We start from the raw sequence: 27,335 nt of genomic DNA, 5'->3' as shown, positions 1-27,335 counted from the left end.
CAGAAATCTAAATCCCAAGCCCCAAGCTGGTGACAGTTGTAGCATGAACATCTGGTGATTCTATAATTAAAACATTGACACCTCACCATCGCTCGGCTCCCTGCAGCCCCACAGAAAACCTGGTGTAACTTTGCTCTTCTTTACGGGGGAAAAAAAAAAGTTATTTTCTTCCCTTTCTTCTCTGTTCAGACATAACATCATCAACATAGCTCTTTAAATATCTGTGCCGGGAAGCTATATTTAGCTACTATTTGGCCCTCAAAATGAGCCTGATTTCCTGTGGCAAAAAGTTCTCAGCAACAAGGAGAGAGGCCAGGAGTGTTCCAGGCACTGACAAACAGCTTTAAAACTTGAGATGCCCAAATGATGTGAAAAAGTTAACTGAGTGCTTTTTCTGGATAGGTGGCTCACACTCCAATAGTAGGGGGAAAAATCACAAAGGGGTGTGTGTTTGGTCTGAACATTTCCAAAGTCATCCTGGAGAACAGCTTGACGAGGGGCAACTCTTTGGGCCCATATGTAGTACACATCCCTCTTTCACAGGCAGGAGGGGAATCCATTCAATCATTCATTCACTCATTCACTCTCACTTATTCACTCACTCTCTCATTTACTCCCTCATACACACACTCCTTTATTCACTCACATTCCTTCACTCTCATTCACTCATTTACTCACTCTGTCAATCTCTGATTTACTCACTCATTCAATCCCTCATTCACTCTTTCATTCACTCTCTCATTTACTCATTCATTCACTCACTCATTCATTCACTCACTCATTTACTCACGCATTCAGTCACTCATCCATTCATTTATATACTCCTTCATTAACTCACTCATTCATTCACTCATTCACTGACTTGCTAACTCATTTACTCACATATTCAATCATTCATTCACTCATTCATTCACTCTTGCTCACTCATTTACTCACATATTCAATCATTCATTCACTTACTCAATTACTCACATATTCAACCATTCATTCACTCACTCATTTACTTTTCCATTTGGTCACTTACTTATTCATTCACTCACTCAACACATTTCCTCAGTAGCCCTTATGTGCAAAGCCCTGTGGCCTACAGGAGCTCTGGGTCATAAAGCAGAGAAGACACAAACCAGGGCCATCCCTGAAAAGGGCCCTTGGAGGGGCACAAAGTGAGTGCCATGGGGAACCTGGCCGGCAGTGGGCGCTTCCACTGGAGGCATTAGGGAAAGCTGTGGGCAGAAGAGACAGACACCAGCCCTGGCTTTGGCTCTAGACCCTCTCGTTCAACACACACAATGAGCCTAGGTGTCAGTTCAAGATCCCATATTATGGGTGCAATGACATAGTTCCCTGGGTCTCCACAAAGTAATAAGGAACAGAACTGAAGCTGGAACTAAGACTGACTGCCAAGTCTTACTAGTATCTGGTGCTAGCTGCACTGCGACAGGGGGAGGCAGACAGCAAAATTTCTGCAAGGCTGCTTAGGAAGGTTCTACTCCATCTCTGCCTCCAACACCCAGGGCACACAGAGCAGCTCCTCTTCAAAGGAGGCAATGGACATTCTCCACCCTCTGATGCAACGCGGGCTATTCCAGCTTTCCCTCTTTGGAAACCATCCTGTCCTGTTCCTCTGCATATGTGGGTCTCTAGAGTCCCCAGGGATGAAAGGCCTGGTGGGGCAAGGGAAAGCACATTCACTTAGCCCTAAGGGTTTGCTGAGTGACATGCCATTTTTTTTTTTTGAGGTGGAGTCTCGTTCTGTTGCCCAGGCTGGAGTGCAGTGGCATGATCTCGGCTCACTGCAACCTCTGCCTGCCTCCCGGGTTCAAGCAATGCTCCTGCCTCAGCCTCCCGAGTAGCTGGGACTACAGGCGTGCACCACAATGCCCAGCTATTTTTTGTATTTTTAGTAGAGACAGGGTTTCACTATGTCAGCCAGGTTGGTCTCAATCTCCTGACCTCAAGTGATCCGTCCATCTCAGCCTCCTAAAGTGCTGGGATTACAGGCATGAGCCACTGTGCCCAGCCTCTTTTTTTTTTTTTTTTTTTTTTTTACATTTTATTTTATTTTTTCTTTTTGTTTGAGATGGAGTCTTACTCTTTCATCCAGGCTGGAGTGCAGTGGCGCCATCTTGGCTCACTGCAACCTCTGCCTCCTGGGTTTAAGTGATTCTCCTGCCTCAGCCTCCCAAGTAGGTGGGACTACAGGTGTGCGCCATCATGCCCGGCTAATTTTTGTATTTTTAGTGGAGATGGGGTTTCACCATGTCAGCCAGGCTGGTTTCGAACTCCTGGCCTCAGGTGATCCTCCCACCTTGGCTCCTAAAGTGCTGGGATGACAGGCATGAGCCGCCGCGCCTGGCCTTTTTAACATTTTAGTTTGAGATAATTTTAAATTTTCAGAGGAGCTGCAAAAGTAGTGCAGAGTTCCCAGACAGCCTTTGCCCAGTTTCCCCTTGTATTAACTAACATCTTTTATTCTTTTTTTTTTTTTTGAGACAGAGTCTCTCTCTGTCAGCCAGGCTGGAGTGCAGTGGCACAATCTTGGCTCACTGCAACCACTGCCTCCCAGGCTCAAGCAATTCTCCTGCCTCAGCCTCCCGAGTAGCTGGGATTACAGGGGTGTGCCACCATGCCCGGCTAATTTTTGTATTTTTAGCAGAGATGGGGTTTCACCATGTTGGCCAGGCTGGTCTTGAACTCCTGACCTTAGGTGATCCACCCGCCTCGGCCTCCCAAAGTGCTGGGATTACAGGTGTGAGCCACCGTGCCCGGCCTAACTAACATCTTCTATAACCATGGAAGAGTCACTGAACCTAAGAAATTCACTCTAGTATAATACCATTAACTATACTACACAATGAATTTGGATTTCACCAGTGTTTCCACTACTGTTTTCCTCCTTCTGTTCCAGAGTCCAATCCAGGATCCCATGCTGCACCGACTGCAATGTCTCCTTGGCCTCCTCCCGTCTGTGACAGTTCCTTAGCCTTTCCTGCTCTTTCATGACCTTCACACTTTGGAAGAGTCCTGGTCAGGTACTTTATAGAATATCCCTCAATATGGGTTTGTCTGATGTTTTCCCATGATTAGACTGAGGGTATGCACATCGGGCAAGAAAACCACAGAGCTGGCTGGGTGCAGAGGCTCACACCTGTAATCCCAGCACATTGGGAGGCCAAGGCAGGAGGATCACTTGAGCTCAGGAGTTTGAGACCAGCCTGGGCAACACAGCGAGACCCTATCTCTGCCAAAAAATTAAAAACTTAGCTGGGCATGGCAGTGTGTGCCTGTAGTTCCAGCGACTCAGGAGGCTGAGGCAGGAGGGTCACCTGAGCCCAGGAGGTCAAGGCTGCAGTGAGCTATGATTGTGCCAGTGCAATCCAGCCTGGGTGACAGAATGAGACCCTGAGAAAAAAGGGTGAAAAGAAGGAAGGAAGGAAAGACAGAATGAAGGAAAGAAGGGAGAGAGAGACACACAGAGAGAGAGAGAGAGAGAGAGAAAGAAAAAGGCCAGGTGTGATGGCTCACACCTGTAATCCCAGCACTTTGGGAGGCTGAGGTGGGAGGATCACTTGAGGTCAGGAGTTCGAGACCAGCCTGGCCAACATGGTGAAACCTCATCTCTACTAAAAATACAAGAAAAATTAGTGGGATGTGGTGGCAGGCACCTGTAATCCCAGCTACTCAGGAGGCTGAGGCAGGAGAATCACTTGAATCCAGGAGGCGGAGGTTGCAGTGAGCTGTCATCATGCCACTGCACTCCAAGCTGTCATCATGCCACTGCACTCCAGCCTAGGCAACAGAGTGAGATCCTGTCTCAAAAAAAAAAAAAAAAAAAAAAGATGTCTATCTGGCTCACAGTTCTGCAGGTTATACAAGCATGACACTCACATCTGCTTAGCTTTAGGTGAGGCCTCAAGAAGCTTTCACTCAAGGCGGAAGGGGAAGGGGAAGGGGAAGGGGAATCAGGCGTGTCACATGGTGAGAGAGGGAACAGAGAGAGCCAGGCTCTTTTAAACAACCAGCTCTCACATGAACTAACAGAATGAGAACTCACTCATGACTGCAGGGAGGGCACCAAGCCATTCATGAGGGATCCGCCCCCGTGACCCAAACACCTCCCACTCGGTCCCATATCCAACATCTAGGATCACATTTCAACATGAGATTTGGTGGAGACAAATATCCAAACCACATCACCCTATAATTACTTTCCAGTATGGAAAGTTCCAGACAAAAACAATCATCACCAATCTACGATTCCTGACTTCTCTTTTTTTTTTTATTTTGGAGACAGTCTTGCTCTTTTGGAGACAGTCTTGCTCTGTCGCCCAGGCTGGAGTGCAGTAGTACAGTCTCGGCTCACAGCAACCTCCACCTCCTGGATTCAAGCAATTGTCCCCACCTCAGCCTCCCAAGTAGCTGGGATTAGCACACCACCATGCCCAGCTAATTTTTTGTACTTTAGTAGAGATAGGGTTTCACCATGTTGCCCAGGCTGGTCTTGAACTCCTGAGCTCGGACAATCTGCCGCCTCAGCCTCCCAAAGTGCTAGGATTACAGGCATGAGCCACCGTGCCTGGACTTTTTTTTTTTTTTTTTTTTTTTTTTTTTTTTGAGATGGAGTCTCGCTCTGTCACCCAGGCTGGAGTGCAGTGGTACAATCTCGGCTCACTGCAAGCTCCGCCTCCCGGGTTCACACCATTCTCCTGCCTCAGCCTCCCGAGTAGCTGGGACTATAGGGGCCCACCAACATGCCCAGCTAATTTTTTTGTATTTTTAGTAGAGACAGGGTTTCACCGTGTTAGCCAGGATGGTCTCAATCTCCTGACCTTGTGATCTGCCCGTCTCAGCCTCCCAAGGTGTTGGGATTACAGGCATAAACCACCACGCCCAGCTTTTTTTTGGAGGGGGGGAAAGGATCTCACTCTGTCACCCAGTCTGGAGTGCAGTGGTGTGACCATAGCTCACTGGAGCCTCGAATCTCTCAGGCTCAAGCGACCCTCCCACTTCAACCTCCCAAGTAGCTGGGACTACAGGCGCATGCCACCACACCTAGCTAATTTTTAAATTTTGTTTTGTAGAGATGGGGTCTCACTATATTGCCCAGGCTGGTCTCAAACTCCTGGGCTCAAGCAATCCTCTCGCCCCTGCCTCCCAAAGTGCTGGAATTACAGGCATGAGTCACCATGCCCGGCCAATTCCTGACTTCTTACAAAGCCCTTGCCCATGTGCAGTCTCACTTGACCCATGCATGATGAAATTGATATTGATGGAATGCCTATGGTATTAAGTGGCAATTATAGACCGACGGGAGAATGATGGATCATTGGTGATAAATACACAAAAACCCAACCAAACAAAGACAGTTACTCCAGGAATAACAAAAATGTGTGCAGGAAAGGAAAAGGATTCCAAGTACACAAGGAACTCAGCTGCCCCTATAGCACTTAGAAAGTCATGATAAAGTCAACAGTGAACACAGAGTTAAAACTCTGTGGGGACAGGGGAAAATATTTGTCATGGGAAGTGAGGGGATATTTGAGTAAGTGAATGTTGGATCTTTATCTTCCATAATGGCAGGTTCATAACAATGGCTACAAACTATAGCAGTTAAAAGAATTAGCCAGGGCTGGGTGTGGTGGCTTACATCCATAATCTTAGCACTCTAGGAGGCCAAGGCAGGCAGATCACTCGAGGTCCGGAGTTCAAGACCAGCCTGGCCAACATGGTGAAACCTGTCTCTACTAAAAATACAAAAAAAAAAAAAAAAAAGACCAGGCGTGGTGGCTCACACCTGTCCTCCCAACACTTTGGGAGGCCGAGGTGGGCAGATCACTTGAGGTCAGGAATTTGAGACCAGCCTCACCAACATGGTGAAATCCCATCTCTACTAAAAATACAAAAAGTAGCCAGGCATGGTGGCAGGCATCTGTAGTCCCAGCTACTCAGGAGGCTGAGGCATGAGAATTGCTTAAACCCAGAGGTGGAAGCTGCAGTGAGCTGAGATCGCGCCACTGCATTCCAGCCTGGGTGACAGAGCGAAACTCTGTCTCAAAAAAGAAAAAAAAAAAAAGAATTAGCTGGGGCCAGTCGTGATGGCTCACACCTGTAATCCCAGCACATTGGGAGGCTGATGTAGGCGGACTGCTTGAGGCCAGTAGTTCAAGATCAGGCTGGACAACGTAGCGAGACCCCATTTCTAAAAAAAATTATTTAAAAATTAGATTAGTTTTGCAAGGAAGCCTTACGGTAAAAAAAAAAAAAATTAAAAATAAATAAATAAAAATAAATTAGCTTAGCATGGTGGTGCACACTCCTGTAGTCCCAGCTATGTGGGAGGCTGAGGTGGGAGGGTCGCTTGAGCCCAAGAGTTAGAGGTTACAGTAAAGTATGATCATACTACTGCACTCCAGCCTGGGCAATAGAGGAAGACTCTGTCTCTAAAAAGAAAAGAAAAAAAAGATTAGCTGATTACCTGGTTGTTTCTGGGAATCAAAAAATGGTTGGAGAAGGAGAAAAAGGCTGAGAGAATGCTGTTTTTTGGTAACAAGCCTGTATAACTATTCGGTTCTGGTAACTCTGTACATGTATACCTTTAATGAAAATAAAACGCAAAACAAACAAATCAAGATCAGCAACTGATAACAGGCAGACACAAACGCCAGTCCTCTGACTTGGAGCCAACGTTCTTCCTGGCCTATCTCTACCCTTGCTCTCCAGCCTTTGCCTTTCCAGACTGGATAGTTCTGTCTGCATCCCTCATCATTTTAGTTGTCACTTCTGAGCTGGCTTTGTGCCATAATGTCTTTCTTGAGGTCACAGAACCAGAAACACACAGATTGCTCCAAGCACACAGTTCTCCCAAAGCCCTCAACAAAGGCGGGTCACAGTCCAGGTAAGCACCTCCTGACATTTCCCAGTAATTCTTTCCGTGGTTCTGCTCGCCACTCTCCAAAACTACACAGCTGCAAACTCAGGGAGTTCCCACTGTATATCCTTGCCCAGATATCCCTCAACTCAGGCCTAATCAGGGAGCAGATAAACCCGGAGACAAGGATGCATTAATCTACTTATCCAACATCTGTGCCAAAGAGTACCCTAGCCCCCAACACTTAGATGCTGGCCTCATACAGTGGCTCACACCTGGAATCCCAGCACTTTGGGAGGCTGAGGTGGGAGGATCGCTTGAGCCCAGGAGTTCAAGGCCAGCCTGGGCAACATAGAGAGATCCTGTCTCTATTTAATAAATTAATAAAAATTAAAGAGAAAGAACCTTAGATGTTACTAAGTACTAGTAAGAGAAGACTAGGCCGGGCGTGGTGGCTCATGCTTATAATCCCAGCACTTTGGGAGGCCAAGGCGGGCGGATCATGAGGTCAGGAGATCAAAACCATCCTGGCTAACACGGTGAAACCCTGTCTCTACTAAAAATACAAAAAATTAGCCAGGCATGGTGGCAGGCACCTATAGTCCCAGCTACTCAGGAGGCTGAGGCAGGAGAATGGCGGGAACCCGGAAGGTGGAGTTTGCAGTGAACTGAGATCATGCCACTGCACTCCAGACTGGGCGACAGAGCGAGACTCCATCTCAAAAAAAAAAAAAAAAAGAAGACTAATAGGAGCTGGTATTTCTCAATGCTCACGTACATGTCAGGCACAATGTTGAGGACTTTTCATGCTTTCTATCGTTTAATCCTTTCCACGACCCTATATTGTCCAGGCTGGTGTCGAACTCCTGGGCTCAAGTGATCCAGCCGCCTTGGCCTCCCAAAGTGCTGGGATTAAAGCATGAGCCACCACGCCTGACCCTCCACGCTCTTTTAATGGATCTCTACTGAATGGATTCAGATTGACCCATGTCTGCCATCCTCTCTGTAAAACAGTCTGCCGGATACCCATAGCAGGTAAACTGTCTGGTTCCAAAGTCCAGGCTCAGAACCTCTCCAGTCTTTAGATACAACCTAGACCCAGACACAAGGCTGGGTCTCCCTCAGATTTGGACTATTACTTGTGGCATGGACCCTAGGGGAGTTATTTTTCCTTTTCTAATCCTCGGCTTCCTCTAGGAAACTGGATTAAATCAGAGACCACACATTAGACAACTCCAGGAACTGGGAAAATAAGGCTCAATGCATGAAGCTGGTGGAAGACGATAGAGACGATAGAGAGTGGTGGGGACTCTGGCAAACCAATGTGTTTATGCACTGGCTACAGGTTTCAAGTTTTTTTGTTTTGTTTTGTTTTTGTTTGTTTGTTTGTTTGTTTGTTTTTTGAAACAGAGTCTCGCTCTGTCACCCAGGCCGTAGTGCAGTGGTGTGATCTTGGCTCACTGCAACCTCCGCCTCCTGGGTTCAAGCGATTCTCATGCCTCAGCCTCCCAAGTAGCTGGGACTACAGGTGCCTGCCATCATGCCTGGCTAATTTTTGTATTTTGAGTAGAGATGGGGTTTCACCGTGTTGGTGAGGCTGGTCTCAAACTCCTGACCTCAAGTGATCTGCCCGCCTTGGCCTCCCAAAGTGCTGGGATTACAGGCGTGAGTTACCATGCCCAGCCTCAAGTTTCTTCTTAAAAGTTAAAGGGAATCTCTCTGAGCCTACTCTGGCTCTAAAGGCTGACCCCCACTTCTAAAAGAAGTTAAAGAAACATATCTGTGGCTGCCGGCCTGCAATCACTTATTAAATAATCTCTCAGGTCCCTGCCAGGTCTAACTTTCTCTATGTCAAACAGGTTTAGTCGTTTGGGGCACAGGTTTACTGCAATGGCATGATATTCAGACACTCCATGTGGCCTCTGATTTAGTGTCAAAAGGTTTTTCTCCTGGCCTGGGCAACATAGCAAGACCTCATCTCAGCCGGGTGCGGTGGCTCACGCCTATAATCCCAGCACTTTGAGAGGCCGAGGTGGGCGGATCACCTGAGGTCGGGAGTTCAAAACCAGCCTCACCAACATGGAGAAACCCAATCTCTACTAAAAATACAAAATTAGCTGGGTGTGGTGGAACATGCCTGTAATCCCAGCTATTAGGGAGGCTGAGGCAGGAGAATCGCTTGAATCTGGGAGGCAGAGGTTGCGGTAAGCCAAGATCGTGCCATTGCACTCCAGCCTGGGCAACAAGAGCAAAACTCCATCTCAAAAAAAAAAAAAAAGACCTCATCTCTACAAAAAATCAAAAAATTAGCTGGTCACAGCCATGCACGGTGGCTCACACCTGTAATCCCAGCACTCTGGGAGGCCAAAGCGGGTGGATCACTTGAGGTCAGGAGTTTGAGAGCAGCCTGCCCCAAATGGTGAAAACTCATCTCTACTAAAAATACAAAAAATAGCCAGGCATGATGGTGGGTGCCTGTAATCCCAGCTCCTCAGGAGGCTGAGGCAGGAGAATTGCTTGAACCTGGGAGGTGCAGGTTGCAGTGAGCCGAGATTGCACCACTGCACTCCAGCCTGAGCAACAGAGCAGGACTCTATCTAAAAAAAAATTAGCTGGGCATAGTGGCACACATCTGTAGTCCCAGCTACTCAGGAGGCTCTAAGAGGATGGCTTGAGCCCAGAAGTTCAAGGCTGCAGTGAGCTATGTTCACACCACTGCACTCCAGCCTGGGTGACACAGCAAGACCCTGTCTCAAAAAAAAAAGTTTTTCTGGAGAATTATTTTTGTTATATGCTACAAGCTAGGCCTACTGGGAAGGCCAGGATCCAAAGACACTCCCAAAGTTGTGCAACGCTCATCCTGTGCAACTGCACCTGGGAGCCCTAAGCAGAGGACAGAAGATGGTAAGTGGGCAGAAGTAACCAATTGCAAAAAGTCTTCCTTATTGGGTAAGTTATCTGGGTGAATAACTTTGGGAAACCAGTTTTTCTGGGGGGGCAAAGGCCCATGTGATCAATGCAGAAGTTACCCACAGAAGCTATGTGCAGCCACTGTTAACCAGGAGAGAGGGTCTCATAGAGAGGGAAGAGGCAAACAGGATCCCATGTGCAAGCTAAGAATCAGGACAGCAAAGCTAGCCTAACAAGGGCCAGGTGTCAAAAGGCAGTGGGCTCCAACAGGGCTGCTACCTCAGTAGTGTAACTGACAGTGTAACTGACAGGCTGCTGCTTCAATAACTGCACGCTAGGCGTGGTGGCTCACACCCGTAATCCCAGCACTTTGGGAGGCGGAGGCAGGAGGATCACTTGAGGCCAGGAGTTCAAGACCAGCCTGGCCAACATAGTGAGACCCCCCCCACGTCTCTAAGAAAAACGTTAAAAATTAGCCAGGCATGGTGGTGTGCATGTGTAGTCCCAGCTACTTGCGAGGCTGAGGTGGGAGGATTGCTGGAGCCCAGGAGTTTGAGGCTGCAGTGAACCGTAATTACACCACTGCACTCCAGCCTGGACGACATAGTGAGACCCTGTCTCTAAAAAAATAAAAATGAAAAATAGTAATAACTGCACTTTCACAGAATCACTAACTCTGTAAGCCTCTGGGACAATCTCATCCAACACCCCTCATTACAGAGCCAGACTGAAGACCTATAGTTATAGTGGGCAGGGACCAGGCAGATCAGAGACAGCCACAGCTTGGAGAAGTAAGACTTCCCGATTCCTAATCCAGTGCTCTGGGAGCTCTTGGCTCCTCTGCAGCCAAACCCAGAATGCTGGGACATTCCAGACCACCACCATGAGCCTGAGTAAGTATCTGGATGCGGCAGGCCTACCCTGGGGGAAGCACCTATTTACTTCCCGTTCCGTTTCCTAGCTGTAAGCTCTCTTTCCAGCAGAGATGCCATCATGACCCTACAGTTGCACTGGGATTTCCCACTTTCCTTTTTCTAATAGACAGCATAGCACCTGATAAAAAAAAAAATTTTTTTTTAAGGTTAAGTAAATTATATCTGTGATCCCCAAACTTGGAATTGCAACAAAGAACTCCATGGCTCAGCAGGAAAAAAAATGTTTTGAACAGGCTGCTGAATTGTTTTTCCAGGATAAGACTTCTGTGCATGAGTGCCAGGGGTGGAAATCCAGTGTTTGATCGGCAGCCACGACAAGCACCAATGAAACGACAAGTATTCCTGTAGGTCTGAAAGGGTGGCCTGTCTGTCTATGCAGCGAGACATGGGACCCATCAGGCCTCCTGCCCTGAAGCAGGAGTTACCTGTTATCCTGTATTCATTTTCTATCACTGTTGTAACAAATTACTGCAGGCTCAGCAGCTTAAAACGACAGCCATTTATTGGGAGGCCGAGGTGGGCAGATCATGAGGTCAGGAGTTCGAGACCAGCCTGGCCGACATGGTGAAACCCTATCTCTACTAAAGATACAAAAAATTAGCTGGATGTGGTGGTGCGTCCCTGTAATCCCAATTACTCAGGAGGCTGAGGCAGGAGAATCCCTTGAACCCAGGAGGCGGAGGTTGCAGTGAGCCGAGATCGCGCCATTGCACTCCACCCTGGGCGACAGAGCAAGACTCCATCTCAAAAAACAAAACAAAAAACAAACCCAGCCATTTATTATCTTACAGTTCTGTAGGTGAGAATGCAACAGGTCTCACTGGGCTAAAATTGGGGCATCAGCAGCCCTGTCTTCTGTCCTGGAGGGCCTGGGAAAATCTGCTTCCAAGTTCATTCAGGTTGTTGGTGGAATCCGACATCTTGCAGTGCCAGGCCCGAGGTCCCCGTCTCCTTGCTGGGTCTCAGCCAGGGGCCACCCTTAGCTCCTAGAGGCCTCCCTCTGGTCCTCCCACATCTCAGAGTTAGCAGCTGTGCATGAAACCCTTCTCATGCTGGGAAACTCCCTTGTGCTTGTAGCTAGAGAAGTTGCTCTGCTTTTAAGGATCTATGTGATTAGACTGGGCCCACCTGGATCATCCAAGACCCTCCCTGCTTTAAGATCCTTAATTACATTTGCAAAGTCCCTTCTGCCATGTAGAAGGCCTCCTGCTCTGAAGGTCCTTCTGCAATCCTCCCACCTCAGCGTCCCAAGTAGCAGGGACTATAGGTGTGTGTCAGTGCGCCCGGCTAATTTTTTATTATTATCATTTATATATATAGAGAGAGAGAGAGAGAAAGAGAGACAGAGTCTCGCTCTGTCACCCATGCTGGAGTACAGTGGCGCAATCTCAGCTCACTGCAACCTCCGCCCCCGGGGCTCAAGCGATTCTCTCACCTCAGCCTCCTGAGTAGTTGGGATTACAGTTGTGAGCCACCACACCCAGCTAATTTTCATATTTTTAGTAGAGACGGGGTTTCACCATGTTGGCCAGGCTGGTCTCGAACTCCTGACCTCAGGTGATCCGCCTTGGCCTCCCAAAGTGCTGGGATTACAGGCGTGAGCCACCGCGCCCAGCCTATTTTTATTTTTTGAGGCTGAGTCTCACTCTGTCGCCAGGCTGGAGTGCAGCGGTGCCATCTCAGCTCACTGCAACCTCTGCCTCCCGGGTTCAAGCGATTCTCCTGCCTCAGCCTTCTGAGTAGCTGCAATTACAGGCACCCGGCACCATGCTTGGCTAATTTTTGTATTTTTAGTAGAGACAGAGTTTTGCCATGTTGGCCAGGCTGGTCTCCAACTTCTGACCTCAGGTGATCTGCCCGCCTTGCCCTCCCAAAGTGCTGGGATTACAGATGTGAGCCACTGCACCCAGCCTAAAAAACTGCCCAAAGTGCTGGGATTACAGGCGTGAGCCACCATGCCTAGCCATCGCCACTAATTTATTTTCTATTTAACAGACATCCTCAGCCTTAGCTGGGATAAAGCCCTCTGCTAGATGCTGGGGCAATACACTAAAAGTTGAATGAGAAATTTAGGGCCTGTGTGCCAGTAAGGAAGGTAGACACAAGACACGAATGAATGGAAGCCACAACTTGGGCATGTGGAATAGCAACACTCTGAGTCTGGCTAACAACAGGGCTCAATTTCCTGGCTGCAAGTTACAGCAGCTCTAGGAAGATGCTGCTTGCAGATGCGTGGTTCATAAATCAAACGCTCCCCAGTTCTAGGGCAGCATCGGGAATGCTTCCGAGGGGAGGCAGAATTTGAGAGAGACCTCAAAGGATGCATCAGCAGGGTAAGGGGCAGGTTCTTAGACACTGTCTCCTACTCTGACTCTGTGGGGGGAGTTCTGTTGTGTTGGTTGTTTTTAGGGGCAGAGTCTCACTCTGTCACTCAGGCTGGAGTACAGTGGTGCCATCATAGCTCACTGCAGCCTCCAACTTGGGCTCCAGCGATCCTCCCACCTCAGCCTTCCTAGTAGCTGGGAATACAGGCATGCACCACCACACCTGGCTAATTAAAAAAATTTTTTTGTAGAGACAGGGTCTCACTATGTTGCCCATGCTGGTCTCAAACTCCTGGCCTCAAGTGATCCTCTCGCCTCAGCCACCCAAAGTGCTGTGATTACAGGCATGCGGCACCACGCCCAGCTAGGAGTTTTTTGTTTTTTTCTTTTAAGTTTGTATTTTGAAATATAAAGAACACTGCACAAAACCGTATTGCTTAATGAATTATCAAAAACCATTACCGAGGCTAGCAGAACGCTAGCAGGGTCTCAGAAACTCCCTTTCCCCACCCTCCCAATCACCAACCTCCCCTGCACCCAAAGATAACTTTTACTGGTCTTTTATGAGAATCACTTCCTTTTTTCTTTACAGTTTTACTATCTAAGCAAGCAAATTGAAGTATACAGAAAATGTCCTTTTGTGTCTGCCTTTTTCTTCACTCAACATTCTGTTTGCAGCGTTCGTCCGTGTTGTTGAACGTAACTAAAGTTTATTTTCATGGGTGTATAGTATTCTGATGAAAGACTATATTATGTATACATCCATCTACTGTTCACGGGCTTTTGGTGTGTTTGCAGGTTGGGACTATTATAAAATATGATTATGAATATTCTTCTAAATGTCTGTGGGTGCATGTGCTATGCATTTTTTTTTTTTTTTTTTGAGACTGAGTCTCACTCTGTTGCCCAGGCTGGAGTGCAGTGGCGCAATCTCGGCTCACTGCATCTCCATCTCCCAGATTCAAGCAATTCTCCTGCCTCAGCCTCCCTGTAGCTGGGATTACAGGCATGCACCACCATGCCCAGTTTTTGTTTGTTTGTTTGTTCGTTTGTTTGTTTGTAGTTTAGCTGAGACACGGTTTTACCATGTTGACCAGGCTGGTCTGGAACTCCTGACCTCAAATGATCTGCCTGCCTTGTTATCACAAACTGCTAGGATTGCAGGCGTGAGCCACCGCACCCAGCTGTGCTTGCATTTCTGTTGGGTATATAACTAGCAGTGGTATGGCTAAATTACTGAGGATGCCTGTCTTTAGTTTTAGCATAACACTAGACATTATCCAATGTGGTTGCCCCAGTTTACAGTCCCACCTGCAGTGCCTGGGCATTTTTTTTTTTTTTTCTTTGAGACGGAGTCTCGCTCTGTCTCCCAGACTGGAGTGCAATGGTTCGGTCTTGGCTCACTGTAACCTCTGCCTCCCGGGTTCAAGCGATTCTCCTGCCTCAGATTCCAGAGTAGCTGGGACTACAGGCACATGCCACCACACCTGGCTAATTTTTTGTATTCTTAATAGAGACAAGGTTTCACCTTGTTAGCCAGGCTGATCTCGAACTCTTGACCTCGCGATCCTCTCACCTTGGCCTCCAAAAGTGCTGGGATTACAGGCATGAGCCACCATGCCTGGCCGGGCATTTTTATCACCCCACATCCTTGCCAATGCTTGGCACTGTCAAGTTTTCTTTTTTTAATATTTTTAATTTCAGCCATCCTGATGGGCATGTAGAGGTATCTCATTAAATGTTTTTCTTTTTTTTTTTTTTTTGGTAGACAGAGTCTCGCTCTGTCCACCAGGCTGGAGTGCAGTGGCACGATCTCCATCTCGGTTCACTGCAACCTCCGCTTCCCGAATAGCTGGGATTACAGGCACGCCCCACCATGCCTGCCTAATTTTCATATTTTTAGTAGAGATGGGGTTTCACCATGTTGGCCAGGCTGGTCTCGAACTCCTGACTTCGGGTGATCTGCCCACCTCAGCCTCCCAAAGTGCTGAGATTACAGGTGTGAGCCATTGTGCCTGGCCAGTACCTTATTAAATGTTAATTTGCATTTTCCTGATTGCTAATGAAGCTGCACACCATTTCATAAGTTTATTGGCCATTTGTTTGTCCCCTTTCATTAAGTATCTCCTGCTTATTTTTTTTTTAATTAAGTTTGTCTTTTTGTTTGTTTTTGAGACACAGGTCTCACTGTGTCACCCAGGCTGGAGTGTAGTGGTGTGATCATGGCTCACTGCAGCCTTGACCTCCCCAGGTCCCTGGCATCAGTCTCCTAGGCCGAGTAGCTGGGACTATAGATGTACACCTAAGTTTTTGTATTTTTTGTACAGGCGGGTTTTCACCATGTTGCTTAGGCTGGTCTCGAACTTCTGGGCTCAAGGGATCCGCCCACCTCAGCCTCCCAAAGTGCTAGGATTACAGGCATGGGCCACAGTGCCTGGCCTTTTCTTTCTTTCTTTCTTTTTTAAGTTTTTTGTTTGTTTCTCTTAAATTTTTTACATATTCTGGATATAGGCCCTTTGATAATTATGTGTGTTGCAAATATTTTCTTCTGGGAGGAATTTTCAGTATCCAAATAAGTCAACCGGAAAAGACTTAGCAAAATAAGGCTGGGCGCAGTGGCTCACGCCTATAATACCAGCACTTTGGGAAGCCCAGGCGGGTGGATCACCTGAGGTCAGGAGTTCGAGACTAGCCTGGGCAACATGGTGAAACCCCGTCTCTACTAAAAATAGAAAAATTATCCGGGCATGGTGGCATGTGCCTGTAGTCCCAGGTATTCAGGAGGCTGAGACAGGAGAATTGCTTGAATCCAGGAGCAGGAGGTTGCAGTGAGCTGAGATTACACCACTGGATTCCAGCCTAGGTGACAAAGTGAGACTCCATCTCAAAAAAAAAAAAAAAAACTTAGCAAAATAAATGTCTGTACCTTTTCTACGCCACACATATCTAAGCCACTGACCCGGCTTCCGATTTAAAGGGAGATACAGAAAGAAAGTATAAAATTTGGGGCCAGACAAGCCAGGTTCAAACCTCAGTTCTGCCACTTCCTGAGTGCTCTCAAACAAGTCTTTTAATCTCTCTGAGCCTCAGTGTCTGTATTTGAAAACTGACCACAACCATCTACTGCATGCTTGCTCTGTGGCTTCAAAGGAGTAATGTGTCAACACGCCTTTAAACTATAGTGTTAGTTGTTGTTAAACACAAGCCATAGGCCACACTGGCTTCCTGAGCTGTCTTGTGGCAGTATTAGCAGAGGCAGCAGCAGCAACCTTTCTGATCCAAGAAAAGATGCCATTCTCTCTTCCTCTGAGCCAGCAGACACCTTAAATCACGGTCCCTCTCCCCTCACAAGTCCTGCCCACACACTGGGAACAGAGCTCCTCCCTGGCTGCCCAGGCAGGAAAACAGGAAACAGCCACCACCCTGCCGGGAGGTGGGGCTGACAAGTTCTCTTTCCCAGGTGGGCATCTCTCCAGGTCATCAACCCTCCTTGATGCAGGAGGAGAGCTGGCCGCCAGCCCACTGCACAAGGCTGTGCCCGCTGCCACACCCAGGTCTCCACCACACCTCGCCTTGAGGTAGTGGAATAAGTGGGCCAATGAATGGGGAGCAGAAAACAGTCGTCATCAGTGCCTTGCAGAAGTGCCAGAGGGGGAACCCTTTCAGTGCCCAAGTGGGGCAGGGAATCTGATCTCCTGGGCCATAGGGACACGCCCCATCCTTCTTAACGTGCAGCACCAACCCTTTATTTTTATTTTTTTTAATCTTCTTTTTCAGAGATGGGGTCTCTGCACTCCAGCCTGGGAGACACAGTGAGACTCTGTCTCAAAAAAAAAAAAAAAAAAGAAAAAGGACAGGGACCAGGGACCAGGGACCCTGATGGTGCCATATCAGGCAGGGTCTCGGAGGAGGCAGCAAAAGTTTTTGAAAAAGGGCAGTTATATCGCTTCTCGGCCTTTTGGCTAAGATCAAGTGAAAAAGGGCAGTTATAAAAGTAGTTGTCAGTGAAGGGGGAGTACGGTGGGGGGAAGTGGGGTGAAAAACTACCTACGGGGTACTATGCTCACTACCTAGGTGACAGGATCATTCATACCCCAAAACTCAGTGACATGCAGTTTACCCATGTAACAAGCCTGTGCATGTACCATCTGAACTTAAAAGTTGAGAAAAAAAAGTGTAGAGGAAACAGAAGAAAAAAAACTCCAAAATTCTAACAAGTGAATAAAAATAAGAAACTAGAACAGAAAAAAAAAAAAAAAGAAGCAGCATTGTTGGGCCAGGTGCAGTGACTCAATAATCCCAACAATTTGGGAGGCTGAGGCGGGAGGATCGCTTCAGGCCAGGAGTTTGAGACAAGCCTGGGCAACGTAGTGAGATCTTGTCTCTGCAAAAAAAAAAAAAAAAAATTAATTAGCTGGGTGTGGCAGCACATACCTGTAGTCCCAGCTGCTCAGGAGGCTGAGGTGGGAGAATCACTTGAGCCCAGGAATTCGAGGCTGCAGTGAGCTATGATCGCATCACTGCATTCCAGCCTGGGCAACACAGCAAGACTCTATGTCTTAAAAAGCAAAAAAGCGGCCGGGCGCAATGGCTCACGCCTGTAATCCCAGTACTTTGGGAGGCCGAGGTGGGCAGATCACCTGAGGTCAGGAGTTCGAGACCAGCCTGGCTAACATGGCAAAACCTAGTCTCTTCTAAAAGTACAAAAATGAGCTGGGCATGGTGGCGGGCGCCTGTAATCCCAGCTACTCAGGAGGCTGAGGCAGGAGAATAGCTTGAACCCAGGAAGCAGAGGTTGCGGTGAGCCGAGATCTCGCTACTGCACTCCAGCCTGGTTGACAAGAGCGATACTCTGTCTCAAAACAAAACAAACAAACAAAAATCACAGTGTTGGATTTGAGGGACACTGTCCAGAACAGGTGATTTAGAGGGCAGGCAGGATGAGATGACAAAAATCCAGGCAAGATGTAATAAGAGCAGGAAATGCAAGATTCACAGGATGAATGGGTGAGACAAGTCTCACAGAGGCACTCAACAGAATGCGGCTGTGAGGGCAGGAAGGAGGGAGGGCTCAGAACTGACACCAGAGAGAAGGTGGGGACCATTGTCCTGCCATGGGGCCACCCGAGGGGGTACAGTTGTCCAGTGGGAAGTGGTCACTCAGGCTGGGAAGTCAGGAGGGAGATGTGGGGAGTCAGTGCCACAGAAGTGAGAACAGAAACCATCAGACAGAGGTGAGGGCAAAGGAAGTGGACAGGAGGTAAAAGAGAAGTGGGGTGAGGACAACGCCTTGGGGACCCCAAGCATAAGGAGGAAGAGAGCAGAGGGTGCCAGGCAGTGACAGAAGGACAAACAGAGAGCATAGCTATCAACCCCTGAAAGCCTCAATTTCCTCCTCTGTAAAATAGGATTTTTTTTTTTTTTTTTTTTTGAGACGGAGTTTCGCTCTTGTTGCCCAGGCTGGAGTGCAATGGCGCGATCTCGGCTCACTGCAACCTCTGCCTCCCGAGTTCAAGTGATTCTCGTGCCTCAGCCTCCCGAGTAGCTGGGATTACAGGCGCAGGCCACCACGCCCGGCTAATTTTGTATTTTTACCAGAGACAGGGTTTCTCCATGTTGGTCAGGCTGGTCTTGAACACCTGACCTCAGGTGATCCACCCGCCTCGGCCTCCCAAAGTGCTGGGATTACAAGTGTGAGCCACCGTGTCCAGCCTAAAATAGGAATTATAATTCATACATGTGTTGCAAGGATCGAAAAGGGTGGCTCGTGTAAGGCCTTTACCATTTGCACACAGTATGTGGGCAGTAATTTTTTTTTTTTTTTTGAGACAAGGTCTTGCTCTGTTGCCCAGGCTGGAGTGCAGTGGTGTGATCTCGGCTCAATGCAACCTCCCCACTTTCCGGGTTCAAGCGATCCTCCTGCTTCAGCCTCCCGAGTAGCTGGGATTACAGGCATGCACCACCACGCCCAGCTAATTTTTGTATTTTTAGTAGAGAATGGGTTTCACCGTGTTGGCCAGGATGGTCTCGAACTCCTGGCCTCAAGTGATCCGCCCGCCTCAGCCTCCCAAAGTGCCAGGATTACAGGCATGAGCCACCATGCCTGGTCAGTAAATGTTGACGATTACCATTACCATCACTGGGAAGAAACTCAGGACAGTACAAAACCAGGGACCAAAAGAAAGCTCTTAACTTCCTTCTTAAGTTTTCAATACCCACTAAAGGAGCAAGGTTGGGGAGATAGAAGGGCACAGAAGTTTAAGACGCCAGTTCTGGGCCAGGCGCAGTTGCTCCCGCCTGTAATCCCAGCACTTTGGGAGGCCAAGGTGGGCGGATCACTTGAGGTCAGGAGTTAGAGACCAGCCTGGCCAACATGATGAAACCCCTCCTCTACTAAAAATACAAAAATTAGCTGGGCATGGCGGCGCACGCCTATAATCCCAGCTACTCCTGAAGCTGAGGTGAGAGAACCACTTGAACCCAGGAGTCACATGTTGTAGTGAGCCGAGATGGCGCCATTGCACTCCAGCCTGGGTGACAGAGTGAGACTCCAACTCAAAAAAAAAAAAAAACGCCAGCTCTGATTGTCAAGTAAATGGAAAAATGGGGTTCACGAGCAGCTCTCCCTGCAAGAAGGCACCTGCTCAGACTTCAGGCAAGGTGTGACTTCTTTGTGCACCTGCTCCACAAGCAGAAGGGGTGGGGCGCCAGGTTCAAGGCTCAGGGTGCTACACAGCCTGGCTCTGAGCATTTGCATTCCTAAAGAACAAACCTGACACAGATGCTTCTTACCTGCAGGAAGCAGGCTTAGGGCCATCTTGGTTTTCTGAGTATAACCAGAACCAACTGAGCCACCCAAAGTCCGTGGGGTGCCAGGGGTGTGGGAACCCATCAGGACCCACGGTCACCATCTTGATTGCACATGAGAACCACCTGGGACTTTACAAAATGTCAATGATCACCCCATACCAATGAGACAGAATCCTTATGCAGGGGGCCCAGAGAAACAGTATTTGATTTTTTTAAAGAGCTCTCCAGCCAGGGTTGAGAGCCGCAGATCCTTCTAGCCCAGCCCTAAAATTTTTTAGCTGCTGAACTGAGGCTGAGCATCTGCTTAAGATCATGAGCAAGAGGGCAGAAGTACCCCCAACGTAAACATGAAAAAAAGGACTTTGCCATTTGGTTGTGAAGTCCTGGCTTCTCGGTTCACTCGCTGTGTGACCTTGGACAAGTCACTTAGCCTCTCTGAGCCTGAGCTATTAAAATGAAATCATAGATATAAATCATCCAGCATGTTCCTGGTACCCAGCAGGCCCTCAATAAATATTTGTTTCTATCTCTTTCTCTCTAGGATCTAAGGCTCTTCTCAACGCAGGATGCATTAAGATCCTTTGCTCTGACGTATGCGCCATCCACCGATTTTTGTTTGTTTGTTTCTGGCTTTTTTTGTGTTGTTTTTCCTTTTACAGGGTCTGGCTCTGTCACCCAGTCTGGAGTGCAGTGGTGTGATCACGGCTCACTGCAGCCTCAACTTCCTGGGCTTAAACAATCGTCCTGCCTCTGCCTGCCGAGTAGCTGGGACTACAGGTAGCACCACCATGCCCAGCTAATTATTTGATTTGATTTGATTTTTTTGTAGAGACAGGGTCTCGCTATGTTGCCCAGGCTGGTCTCGAACTCCTGGGCTCAAGCCATCCTCCCACCTCAGCCTCCCAAAGTGCTGGGACGATAAACATGAGCCACTGCGCCCGGCTCACCCAAAGAGATTTTGACTCTCTAAAGGTTTGTTCCCCACTCTGTGTCTTTTCCTCTAATCCCAGAACTCACCTACTACAGAGCACTGTTGCTCAAACATCAGCGTACACAGAGTACCCAGGGCTGTGGTGAACACGACAAGTCCTGATTCAGTAGTTCTGGGTGGTGCCCGACATCCTAATGGCCCTGGTGATGCTGGTGTTTCGGGGCCTGACCACATCAGAGCCCCAAGGCTTGTCCAGGAGCCGCGCAGTGGCCAGTCTGCCTCCCTGCTGACTCACGAGCCCCCCAGAGCCGGTCTCTTTATCTTACTCATCTCTGTGTCTCCTCCACGGTATGTGCTCACTGAACGGATGTTGAAGAAATAAACAAACCATGGAGAAAACCATTTTCCAGCTAAGTAAAAACAGACTATTTTATTTGTCCTGTGATTGACAGCCCTCCTGGCTGATTCCAGAATTGCCCTCTTGGCTGGTGGGAGGACAGTGTGGTCGAACGGGCCTGACACTTGGAACCTGGAGTCCTGGTTTTGAATCCTGGCCCTTCCACTCACCCGTGGGATGACCCTGGGCACGTTACCAAGCTCTTTGAGTCACGATGTCCTCATCCATAAAATGAAAATGATAATGACTGACCATCGTGTGGTCCCAATGATGGCTAGAAACATGCTTTATAAACTGTAAAGTACTCCTGATAAGGTCTCCTTATTACGGCTGGGTTTTCTTTTCCTTTCTTTTCTTTTTTTTTTTTTTTTTTTTTTTGAGGGCAGGCAGTACTTTTCACTTCCCTAAAGCTTGAAGGTGGCTTGTGATGGATTGGGTGGGGAACACACCAAGGGTCTGGTTGGAGATGGGTGCAGTGGCTGGGCCATGAGGCAGGTCAGTGGTGCCTACTCCGGCAGTGACAGTGGCCAGGTGAAATGTGAGGATGGTGCAGGAGAGTTGAGGAGGCAAGGCTTCCTGGAGGAGGCTGGCAGGAGTAGGGATGCAAGGCTGGTCTGAGGGTATAGATGCCAGGACAGAAGAAGGCAGGCAGAGCAGTGAGAGTCTTTTGATGGGCATGTGGCCAGGCTCTAGACTGGGTATGCGGGAGGCAAGGCTAGACCAACAGCGACCCTGGAGCATTATAAGAAAACAAGTAATTATAGGCCAGGCACGGCGGCTCACACCTGTAATCTCAACACTTTGGGAAGCCAAGGCGGGAGGACTGCTTGAGCCCAGGAGTTCAAGACCAGCCTGGGCAACACAGCAAGACCCCATCTCTACAAAAAAAATTCTAGGCCAGGAACGATGGCTTATACCTGTAATCCCAGCACTTTGGGAGGCTGAGGCAGGCGGCTCACCTGAGGTCAGGAGTTCGAGGCCAGCCTGGTCAACAAGTGAGACCCCCATCTCTACTAAAAATACAAAAAATTAGCCAGGCGCGGTGGTGCTCGCCTGTAATCCCAGCTACTCGAGAGGCCGAGGCAGGAGAATCACTTGAACCCAGGAGGCGAAGGGTGTAGTGAACCGAGATGGCGCCACTGCACTCCAGCCTGAGCAACAGAGTGAGACTCTGTCTCAAATAAATAAATAAATAAATAAATAAATAAATTTTAAAGATCAGCTAAGCATGGTGGCATGCTCCTGTAGTCCCAGCACTCAGGAGGCTAAGGCAGGAGGATCACTTGAGCCCAGGAGTCCGAGGCAAAACTGAGCTATGATCGTGCCACTGCACTCCAGACTGGACAATAGAGCAAGACCATCTCTTACATAAAAATAAATAAAGTAATTATTAATATATCCTGTGGCCCAGGGCTGAACTACCCACCTAGGCCCAGGGTTCCCTTGCTGACCCCATTCACCACTAACCATGAGCTTCAGGATGCAGGCAAGAGCAAGACACAGACCTGCCCTCAATAAGCTCAGCGTTCAATGGGGGCCACAGAGAGAAATGATGCCAGCACAAGGTCACAGGAACTAGGAGAGGTCACCAGCCCTGCTATAGTTCAGAGGAGGGAGTGGCCAATTTTGCCTCTCTGTCTACCCCAGCCAATGAGTCTCCACTGCACCCGCTGGGAAGTTTATCTGCCTAGTCTAGACGTCTCTTTATTTATGTTCCTCTGTCACTGGAATGCCCCATCCCCTCCTCCACCCGGCAAGCACTAACTCATGCTACAAGATGTGCTTCAGTCCTCAGGGAGGGCTCCCAACCCCAAAGCCTGTGCTTTATCCACGTGCTCTTGGTAATTATCCCCTTACCTAGTACCACATCTATCCCTCTAAGGAAGAGTTAATCACAGCCTGCTTGATTGCTCACACTTCTGCTGTCTCGGGTTCGTCTCCCCAGTCAGATTATAACAATAATCACTGAACTAGTGCTCCACAGTTTACAAAATGCCTTCAGGCATATTGGGCTTAATTGAATCCCCACAATAAATCAGCCAGGTAAGTATTATGTTTATTTGACAATAAGGAAACCGAGGCTTAGAAAGGTTAGACAACTTCCCAGAGACCACATGGCCCATATACATGCCCAGCTGTAAGCCTCAAATGCCTTCTAACTCCAATGCCAGCATCTGCTCAGTACTCAGAGGCTGCCTGAGGCAGTGGGTAAAGGTTGAGACCGCTTCCAGCTGTGTGACTTCTGGTGAGTTACTTAACCTCTCTGTGCCTCAATCGTCCTGAGAGTAAAATGTGGCTGATACCCACCTCATCCGTTCTTGTCAAGATTTAAAAAGGTAATACAATGATGTCCTTAGAATAATGCCAAACACAATAATTAGTTAGTTATTATTATACCTTGGCTGATTCTCATGGTCTCCTAACTCATTAATTTTTTCTAATTCATTTTTTATATCTCATAATACATTCTTCCCCTTTTTTCCGTTTGCTTACCAAGCTCTGCAACCTCATAATACATTTGATAGGTAGTCATTAAACAAAATAATTTTTTTGCAGATTGACTAATGTTGGGTTTAGGGCTGTTCTCTTTTCTTTTCTTTTCTTTTTCTTTTTCTTTTTTTTTTTATTTGAGATGGGGTCTCACTCTGTTGCCCAGGCTGGAATGCAGTGGCACAATCTTTGCTCACCGCAACCTCTGCCTCCCGGGCTCAAGCAATCCTCCCACCTCAACCTCCAAAGTTACTGGGACAACAGGCACGTGATACCACAACCAGCTAATTTTATTTTTTGTAGAGATGGGGTCTTACTATGTTGTCCAAGATGGTTCTTTTTCTTTACTCTCCTACACCCCTAAAGAGTTTCAACACCAGAGGCTGGGTGCAGTGGCTCACACCTGAAATCCCAGCACTTTGGGAGGCTGAGGTGGGAAGATCGCTTGAGGCTAATTCAAGACCAGCCTGGGAAAACACAGTGAGACCTCCGTCTCAAAAAAAAAAGTTAAAAATAAGAGTTTCAACGTCAGAAAAATTCTCTTTTTTGGCTCCACTCTACTTCATCCCCACCCACCCCACCCAGGTCAAATCTGGCCAATCACGAATGTCCCACAGAATGTAAAACACCAGAAAACACTGACCTAGACTCTCCTGTTGGGCCGTCCCTGGATAGCAGGGAAACATACCACTCACTGGTGGAAACTTTCACAAACCTAATTTCTATCACTATTATGGGTCAAAGTCTTACGCATATTTCTCTATTGCTCTAGTTTTTACTTATTTGAGACTCTAGAAGGAACGGGTTGTTAAAAAATAATATCTATTTATTTTCTTATTTCATTTATTAAAAAAAAAACAGGGCTGGGTGCCATGGCTCATGCCTGTAGTCCCAGCACTTTGGGAGGCAGAAGCAGGAGAATCACTTGACGCCAGGAGTTTGAGACCAGTCCGGGCAACACAGTGAGACCCCCATCTCTATGAAAATATAAAAATAAAAGGAATATACACACTGTTTCATGGAGCAAGAAGCCTCATGTAACTAGGCAGCTAGCAGAGGCACTAACATCCAAGACCAATGGAAAACTTCCTTCTTTTCAGGGGTCGGGTCCATGAAACCAGAGAACAAGCCTCAAACCTAGCTGGATCCTGGGAGGCAGAAGTGAAATGACCATTTCCCACTTCCCTCCTGGGGTAGGATAACCAGGTAGAGAAGACTCCCTGCTTCACACCATCCAGACACACCTGCATGGAGGCACTTTCTTTTTTTCTTTTTCTTTTTTTTTTTTTTGTAGAGACAGGGTCCCACTGCTTCACACCATCCAGACACACCTGCGCGCGGTTTTCTTTCTTTTTTTCACTTTTTTGTAGAGACAGCATCTCACTCTGTCACCCAGGCTGGAGTGCAGTGACACGATCATAGCCCACTGCAGCCTCAGCCTCCTGGCTCAAGTGACCCTCATGCCTCAGCCTCTCAAACAGCTGGGACTATAGGTGTATGCCACCACACGAGGATAATTTTAAAATTTTTTCAAAATGGAGGCGGGATCTCAGTGTGTTGTCCAGGCAGGTATCGAACTCCTGGGATCAAGTGATCCTCCCACCTTGGCCTCCCAAAGTACGGGGATTACAGGTGTGAGCTAATGCACCCAGCCTAATTTTTTTATTTTTTGTAGAGACAGGGTCGCACTATGTTGCCCAGGTGGGGGGCCAAAGGTTTTCAGAATAAGAAGAGGGGATGAAGTCCTCTGGGGGTGAAAAGCTTTATTCTTTTTTATTATTATTATTTTGAGACGGAGTTTCGCTCTTGTTGCCCAGGCTGGAGTGCAGTGGCGCCATCTCGGCTCACTGCAACCTTCACCTCCCAGATTCAAGCAATTCTGCTGGCCTCAGCCTCCCAAGTAGCTGGGATTACAAGCGTCTGCAACCACGCCCAGCTAATTTTTTGTATTTTTAGTAGAGACAGGGTTTCACCATGTTGGTCAGGCTGGTCTCAAACTCCTGACCTCAGGTGATCCACCCGCCTCGGCCTCCCAAAGTGCTGGGATTACAGGTGTGAGGTACCGCGCCCGGCCAAAAGCTTTATTCTTTGAAAGATTCCATATACAGAACCTTCAGTCAGATTCTCACTGTCTTTTCTAACTAAAATCCCAAAGCCCTTTCCCTCCAACTGTGTTTGGGGGAAGTATTCCTCGCACAACACATCAGAGGACCAGCCTCTGGAGAGGGGGACCCAAATGGATCTTCAAAGGTTCCACTCTGAGCACAAGAGTGTAGAAGAAATCTGCCCCTCCAGCATTGGCACTGGGATTAAAAGAAGCGTTGTACTCTTTGAAATGGATTTTACATACAAATGAACTGATGAACACCATCAACATGTCAGCTTAATTCAGCCCAATCAATACACGAGGCATTAAAAACTCGGAGATAAAAATGGATTGTGGCTTTTTGTTGATGACACTGAGGAATTTTGGCCCCAAGCCCTGGTCAGGAAGGACAAATAGGGCAGTCTGCCTATTAGCTGTCAGGCACATCTTGGGGGATAAAACCAAGACCCCAAGTCAGGGCTCGGGGGCACCATGGTCTCCACTTTAGCCCCCAAAGTAATTTTCCCACAAAGTGGCCACACTTTGCATTTCCTACATGCCTTTTCCCTGCTCCGACCCCTTCCGCCCGGCCTCAGAGCTGACAGCTGGGGCTGGCCAGAGCCAAGCAAGAGGCATCGAGAAAGGGGGATGCTAAGGGGTGGGGGGTGGGAAGGGATGTCAATGCAACCAAGAAGTGATCGGAGGGGAAGAGAGGTCCCCTCACCCTTCACATTCCCAGCCCGGCGCCCCCACTCTCCGCCCCCACACTTGAGCCTCCAAGTGGCTCCCGTGCGCTTCCCTTGTTTAGGGGCAACCCTTCCATCCCGCCCCTTTTCAGTTCCTTCCCCTCTCACCTCACCTTGGGACTCCTGCCCGGTACCCAGCCGATCAGGCTCCTCTTGGCCACGCATCCTGCCATCTCCTCCGAGCCCGCCTCTGCCCTTCTCCCCAGGCCAGCTGGGGTACCCTGGGGTCCCCGACCTTCCTGGGATCGCCCAGATCGGCACGTCAATGCCCCCGCTCACTACACCCTCGCCCCGTCTTCAACTGGGGCCTGCAAGACTCCTACTCCCTTCAAAGCCCCTCCCGGACACCGCGTCCCTCAGGGTGCCCCAGGGATGCCCCGGGGTCCCCCGTCCTCACCTGAGTCCGCTCGAAGCTCTCGCGCTCCGCCGCCTCCAACCCAGCGCCGACCCCGCGCCGGCTCAGTACCTTGGGCAGTGGGTTGGGCACCTGCTTCATGGAGCTGGCCATCCGATCCATGTCGCCGCGAGGAGCCGAGTCAGGGGCCCTCGGCTGCCCCGGGATCCCCACGGCGCCGCCCGCCCCGCCCTACCCGCGGGGATCCGGCGCTAACGGGACGGCTCCCGCCTGCCATTGGCTGTGAGTTCTGCCAGTCTTCCCGAGACCCCGCCCCTCGCCGAAAGGCTTCCCCGCCCGCCCCCGCCCCTTCAGGAGCCCCTCCGCTGGCTCGGCCCCGACTAGCCTCTCGGGGCCTCGAGGCGCGTGGTGACTGGTCTGGAGTCCTGTCAGTCACCGTGGTCCCGCCGTTCTAGGCAGGGCCGGGGCGGGGTGCGGACGGGG

The 27,335-nt window shown here is 48.8% G+C and overlaps 1 protein-coding gene across 2 annotated transcripts in view; it reads right to left on the bottom strand.

Annotated features, from left to right (window-relative positions):
* HIP1 (huntingtin interacting protein 1) overlaps positions 1 to 27,099 on the bottom strand; it is a 198,293-nt gene extending 171,194 nt beyond the window's left edge. The window contains exon 1 of one of the 2 annotated variants that reach the window (XM_031012692.3): positions 26,895 to 27,099. In XM_031012692.3, the coding sequence (XP_030868552.2) occupies positions 26,895 to 27,014 (120 nt within the window). In that variant the 5' untranslated portion in view covers positions 27,015 to 27,099. The remainder of the gene's footprint in view (positions 1 to 26,894) is intronic. The other variant, XM_063708191.1, reaches the window with a different exon arrangement.
* Between the last annotated feature and the right edge of the window lie 236 nt (positions 27,100 to 27,335).

The sequence above is a fragment of the Gorilla gorilla genome, chromosome 6 (assembly GCF_029281585.2).
Source record: "Gorilla gorilla gorilla isolate KB3781 chromosome 6, NHGRI_mGorGor1-v2.1_pri, whole genome shotgun sequence".
NCBI classification, from domain to species: Eukaryota; Metazoa; Chordata; class Mammalia; order Primates; family Hominidae; genus Gorilla; species Gorilla gorilla.
This window is presented reverse-complemented; position numbering and strand designations above follow the sequence as displayed.